The 6,369-nt window shown below is 45.4% G+C and overlaps 1 protein-coding gene across 1 annotated transcript; it reads left to right on the top strand.

Annotated features, from left to right (window-relative positions):
- The first annotated feature begins 4,067 nt into the window (after positions 1 to 4,067).
- LOC149438951 (E3 ubiquitin/ISG15 ligase TRIM25-like) lies at positions 4,068 to 6,151 on the top strand. The gene has a single exon (XM_089659724.1). The coding sequence runs from the start codon at positions 4,082 to 4,084 to the stop codon at positions 5,687 to 5,689; it is 1,608 nt and encodes a 535-aa protein (XP_089515850.1). The 5' UTR covers positions 4,068 to 4,081; the 3' UTR covers positions 5,690 to 6,151.
- The last annotated feature ends 218 nt before the right edge of the window (positions 6,152 to 6,369 follow it).

Consider the following 6,369-nt stretch of genomic DNA (forward strand, 5'->3'; position numbering starts at 1 on the left):
TCTGAACTTTGGTCATGTTCGCAGAAACTGCATTGAACCAAACCTGGATTTCTTCAGCTAATCCCTAATAGGGATGGGCTGCATGTTTGAGTCGAACATAAGTTAGACTTGAACATTGGCCATTCATGTGTTCTCTGAACACACAAATGATACGGGGCGTTCGGCTGGCTCTTCGCCCACCGCGCCCAACAATGCACTATGCCCTGACAGTGCATTGTGGTTGGTCAAAGCAATGCACCTTTTTTTTTCCTCAGGTATTGTGGTTGATGTTGGATCTACTTTGGGGGACATTATTTTAATTTATAATTTTAATAAAGGACTCGTCAAAGACTGTGTTCTGTCTTTTTTTCACTACACATTTTTTTGTGAATGGGTAGCGGTACCATGTACCCCATACTCATTCACATGGGGGGGTCGGGATTTGGGGGCCCCTTGTTAATTCTGATAAGCCCGCAGACCCCTACAACCACAGGCCACGGTTGTGGGGAAGAGGCCCTTGTCCCCATCAACATGAGGATAAGGTGCTGTGGGACGGGGCACCCCCCCTGCCCCAAAGCACCCCCCATGTTAAGGGCATGTGGCCTGGTATGGTTCAGGAGGGTGGGGCGCTCACTCGCCCCTCCTTTCCTAACCTGTTGGACTGCACGCTTGGATAAGGGTTTGGTATGGATGGGACGGGGGACCCCCACGCCATTGTTTAAAAAATTTTGGCATGGGGGTTCCCCTCAAACTCCATACCAGCCCCAAAGGGCTTGGTATGGATGGAGCAGGGGACCCCACATCGTTTTTTTAATTGTCGAGAAATGCCGACAATTCTTTTAACATTCAGCTGTCAGAGGGGAACCCCACTGACAGCTGACACATGAATGAATATCTCACTACTAAAATACCGCATGACTTCATAATAGAACTCATGCCGGATTTTAGTAATATGAGCGGGATCTGACCACATACTCAGATGTGGTAAGATACCGCTCAATGTATTGTTCGTGTTCGAAGTTTGCGGTCGAACATTCTGTCAATTTGGATGTTCGACTGCGAACTGAACAGGGTGGTGTTCGGCCCATCACTAATCCCTAATAATAGTAAAACTGTAGAGATATCAGCTGGGATGGAGCTATTATGTAATACTATATCTGTAGAGACCAGGCCCAGACTGGCCATAGGGCACACCGGGCATTTCTTTCTTTCTCTCTCTCTCTTTCTTTCTTTCTCCCCTTCTTTCTTTCTTTCTTTTTCTTTCTATTTTTCTTTCTTTCTTTTTCTTTCTTTTTTTTTCTTTCTTTCTATCTCTCTTTCTCTCTTTCTTTCTTTCTTTCTCCTTTTTCTCCTACAAAAAAATGTAAAAAAGTAATAAAGTAAAATTTTTTAAAACATTAATTAAAAAACTCTGTTTCAGTCTGGGCCTGTTAGAGACATTAGCTGGGATGGAGCTGTCATATAAGAGTATACAGGGGTTAGACAAAAAATGGAAACACAACATGATTTGCATGTGTGAAAGAGATGACATGATTTGCTTTGAAAGCGGAGGTGATGTAACACTCTTTTGCTTCCGCTGTGTGATGAGACACCTAGCTAACAAGAGGGAAGCCTCACTTTCCTTGTGCACTGCTAGTAATACAGAGTCATGTCAGAGCTTACTGAGCTTCAAAGAGGGAAAATTGTTAGTGTTGCTTAGTTGGTGCCTCTGTGACTGAAGTTGCCAATTTATTTGCCGTCTTGCAAAGGAAAAGTATCAAAGGTTATGATGGCTGTGACGGAGAGCAGAAATATTGTTTCATTTTTTGTGTTTTGTTGAAATCAAGTGTGTCCAGCAGTCAGCTTGTCTGCATAATTAAATCTTGGAGTTCCTGTGCCCCTCAGGGGGTGGGAGATGAGGTTGATCTCAGCAGGAGGCATAGACAGCATGGTGTCCTGTAGCTGTGAAAAGCCAGATGTGTCGGCTCCGTGGGCTTGGGGCTTGGTCAACTTGAAAGGACCATATAAAGTCCCTATGGGGGGAAAAAACTCTCAAAATTGAGAGAGCTTGAGTCAGGATGGACAGAGCAGCTCATGGCTTAAGGCCTCGCTAGAAGATGCATTGGACTGTGCTTTGCTTTTTGCACTGCTGGGACTTGTGGTTCTACATTGCCTGTGTGGCTTTCTGGACACTGGGACTTTGTTATACCTTCTGCTCTTCCATCAACTGTTGCTTGTCTGGTCTTGAAGCTGCGGCCAGGACACACAGCCCTCTGAAAACCTGTGAAGAGTTGGTGCCTATTTGCCTAGACTTCCTCTGCTGAGGCCACTGCTGGCTGGTGAGTCCCTGAATTGCTACCCTGTGCCAAAGACTTAACCCTCTTTGCTCTGCCTCTCTGCTGTGTGCCACCCCCTGCACTGAGGATCCAACCTTGATTTAATCCTTGCCTGCCAGAGTTCTGCCTCCCTGCTGTGTGCCAACCTCTTTGCTGAAGACCCAACCTAGACTTAAGCCTTGCCCTCCAGAGTTCTGCCTCCCTGCTGTGTGCCAACCTCTGTGCTGAAGACCCAACCTAGACTTAACCCTTGCCCGCCAGAGTTCTGCCTCCCTGCTGTGTGCTAACCTCTGCGCTGAGGACCCAACCTGGACTTAAGCCTTGCCCACCAGAGTTCTGCTTCCTTGCTGTGTGTCAACCTCTGTGCTGAAGACCCAACCTAGACTTAACCCTTGCCCGCCAGAGTTCTGCCTCCCTGCTGTGTGCTAACCTCTGCATTGAGGACCCAACCTGGACTTAAGCCTTGCCCACCAGAGTTCTGCTTCCTTGCTGTGTGCCAACCTCTGCGCTGAAGATCCAACCTGGACTTAATCCTTGCCTGCCAGATTTCTGCTTCCCTGCTGTGTGCCAAGCTCTGCGCTGAAGACCCAACCTGGACTTAATCCTTGTTCGACAGAGTTCTGCCTCCCTGCTGTGTGCCATTCTCTGCGCTGAGGACCCAACCTGGACTTAACCCTTGCCTGCCAGAGTTCTGCCTCCCTGCTGTGCGCCATCCCGTGTTGAGGACTAGCCAGGCCATATTCCCCTTCTCGGGCAAATGCTGTCAGCATCTTCCATTCTGTACCTTGTTGGTCTACCGCTGTATCAGTTGTAATTGGCTCTGGTCGGGTGTGCTTCCCTGCTGGGCCTTTTGCACTTGCTTAACTTTTCTACAATATACTGTTATTGCCAAGCTCAGATTCTGTGTATTTTCTGCCTGTCACTCAATACTGCACCTAACCCACACACATTCCCAGTGTCCTTGTGTGCTTCTGTGTACTCCTGCTGTATTACTTACTGACCTGTGATCCCTGCGCGTCAGTGCTGCAAGGAACTCTTACTGGTTTACCTGCTTTTTGCTCCTATTAGCTGCCTGCTCTGGTGAGCCAGAGGACCACAACCTGTAATCATCTGCAGCACATCATTTCCGTTTTCAGATATTCTGGAGAAGATCAGGGCTGACAGGCTGTGTTCTCCCCCATCTGTACCAATAGGTATCCTGTTATAGAACCTTGTGCACCCCAACTGTATCCTGTGTACCTACATGCCCTGCACCACTGCATTCCTCATAAACACTGTTACCCGTTTTTGTACCTGGCAGCCCATTATCCCACTGTTTACGATACCCCTGTACTCCTGTTTCCTGGTGAGCCCAGCACCCTGGTGCTGTCTGTTTTTAAATAATATTAATACCTGCTGGTAAGCCCATCACCCCAGTGCTGCAGAAAACTCCTTTGAGTCCTGTATGCTTTTCCAGATCCTCATCTTTAGTGTTCCCTGTACCAGGTCAGCTCTAGCGTGCATGGGTGCACTCTCTAGGCACCCCTCCATCAAGCATGCAGGCTGCACAGAGATTTCACAATTCCATCCATTCAGGAGGGCTCTATTCATGACAATAAGATCAGCTGAAAAGCAGCAGATCTGTGACAACCACATCAGTAAAATTTTGGACCGTATGCTCAGCATATCCCCCTCTCCCACCACTCCCTCTTGTTCTGCACAGAGAGATATCTCCATAAACCCTCCTCTGACCCCCTCCCTTCTGACACACATCTACTTAGTTTCGTTTCTCTCTCCTGCAGTCAGCGATGGCGTTTTCTGATGCGAGGAAGGAGCTGGACTGTTCCATCTGTCTGAACATTTATACCAATCCTGTGACCCTGAGCTGTGGACATAACTTCTGCCAGGACTGTATAGAAGGTGTTCTGGATACACAGGAGGAGTCTGAAGAGTATTGCTGTCCTGAATGCAGACATGAGTTCCCGGAGCGGCCTGAACTTAGCAGGAACACAACACTGCGCAACATAGTGGAGAGTTTCCGATCTACCGAGCCGGAGAAAAAGGAGGAGAAGAACCAAAACCAGATCTGTACGTACTGCATTCACTCTCCTGTACCTGCTGTTAAATCTTGTCTGCTGTGTGAAGCTTCTCTGTGTGATGACCATCTGAGAGTCCACAGCAAGTCATCCCAACATGTCCTATCTGACCTCACCTCTCCCCAGAAGAGCAAGAAATGCTCTGTCCATGAGAAGATCCTGGAGTATTACTGCACCGAGGACTCAGCCTGTCTCTGTGGGTCCTGCAGGCTACATGGAGACCACCAGGAACACCAGGTGGAGACACTGGAGGAGGCCTCTGAGGAGAGGAAGGAGAACCTGAACAATGCTATGCAGAAGTTGGTGGATAAGAGAGAGGAGATAGAGGAAAGCATCAAGAGTCTGCAGAGATACAAAAGAAAAGTAAAAGACAGTGCAGACGGTGTAACCAAGAGAGTCACCTCCCTATTCAGAGACATCAGAAGACAACTAGACATCCTGGAGAAGAGAATTCTAAATGAGCTCTCCAGGAAGGCAGACCATGTTTCATTTCCCATCTCTGACTTAATCCAGGAGCTGGAGATAAAGAAGGATGAGCTGTCCAGGAAGATACGTCACATTGAGGAGATATGTAACATGACAGATCCTCTGAGTGTTTTACAGGAACCATATACAGGTGACTTGTGTGATACTGAGGATGGAGATGATGAGGACAAAGAGAGATGTGATAAACTCCTTCATGGTGGGGGGGATATGGATGGGACTGAGATTGTTTGTCTATTACATACAGGATTATTTGATATAATAACAGAGGTAAATAAAGGGATAAATATACCAGAACCTGCAGATATAACACTGGATGAAGACACGGCTCAGAATTATCTATATATTTCAGATGATAGGAAAACTGCACAAAGGGTAGATGGAAACCTAAATCGCCCTCAGTCACCAGAGAGATTCCATGGAATGTCAGAACCTCAGGTGTTGAGCATTCAGAGTTTCTCCTCAGGGCAACATTACTGGGATGTGGATGTTGGGGGATCATCACACTGGAGAGTTGGGATGTGTTACTCCAGTATAGACAAAACATCAAGAAATTCAGAGATTGGAAATAATTCCATATCCTGGTGTCTGGGGAAATGTGATAATGAGTTATCATGGCGCCACGGCAACAGATCCACCATTCTAACTGATAATTGTTTAGCAACCAAAGTCAGAATAAATCTTGATTATGAGGCTGGGCAGATCTCATTTTATGAGTTGGGTATTCCGATCCGACACCTCCACACTTTCATGTGTGCCTTTTCTGAATCCCTCCATGCTGCATTATGTGTAAAGAAAGGTTGTATAAAGATATGTAGAGGGAATCAGAAGGTGTGACAAATTTCCCCCAAGACTGGTGACATCACTGGAATTCTGATTGGTGCACCTAGGGTCTTTAATAATCCGTACATCTGTAAAGTGTCTCCTACTGGTGTATACTATGGTTACTGACAAATCCGATTTTGGGCGACAGCTCCCAGCATGCCTCAGAATATGGCTGCATACATCTAATCAAGCAGCACAGCATGGTTTTATCAAAAGAAAATTCCATTTTTAATTAACCACTTCCAGTCCGGACACTTTTACCCCCTTCCTGCCCAGGCCAATTTTCAGCTTTCAGCACTATCACACTTTGAATAACAATTGCGCGGTCATGCAACACTGTACCCATATGAATTTTTTACCATTTTTTTGAGACAGATAAAGCTTTATTTTGGTGGTATTTATTCACCGCTGGGATTTTAATTTTTTTTTGCTATGTAAATGAAAATGTCCAAAAATTTTGAAAAAAAGTGTTTTTCTTATAAACTTTTGCAAATAAATAATCTTTCATCATAAATCTTGACCAAAATGTATTCCGTTATATTTTTAGTAAAAAAAAAAATAAGCCAAATTAGTTTATAACCAAAAATTATAATTTTTAAACATTTGTTTTAATTTTTATTTTATTTTTTTATATTATTATTTATGGGTTTTTTTTTTTTTTTTTACATACTGTAACCCTAGCAGTACAGTGT

The sequence above is a fragment of the Staurois parvus genome, unplaced genomic scaffold (genome assembly GCF_062004578.1).
Source record: "Staurois parvus isolate SC_StPar_1 unplaced genomic scaffold, SC_StPar_1.0 ptg001181l, whole genome shotgun sequence".
NCBI lineage: Eukaryota > Metazoa > Chordata > Amphibia > Anura > Ranidae > Staurois > Staurois parvus.

Bases quoted from the DNA above. Each gene is read 5' to 3' on its own strand.
- LOC149438951 (XM_089659724.1), top strand. From the start codon at position 4,082: ATGGCGTTTTCTGATGCGAGGAAGGAGCTGGACTGTTCCATCTGTCTG.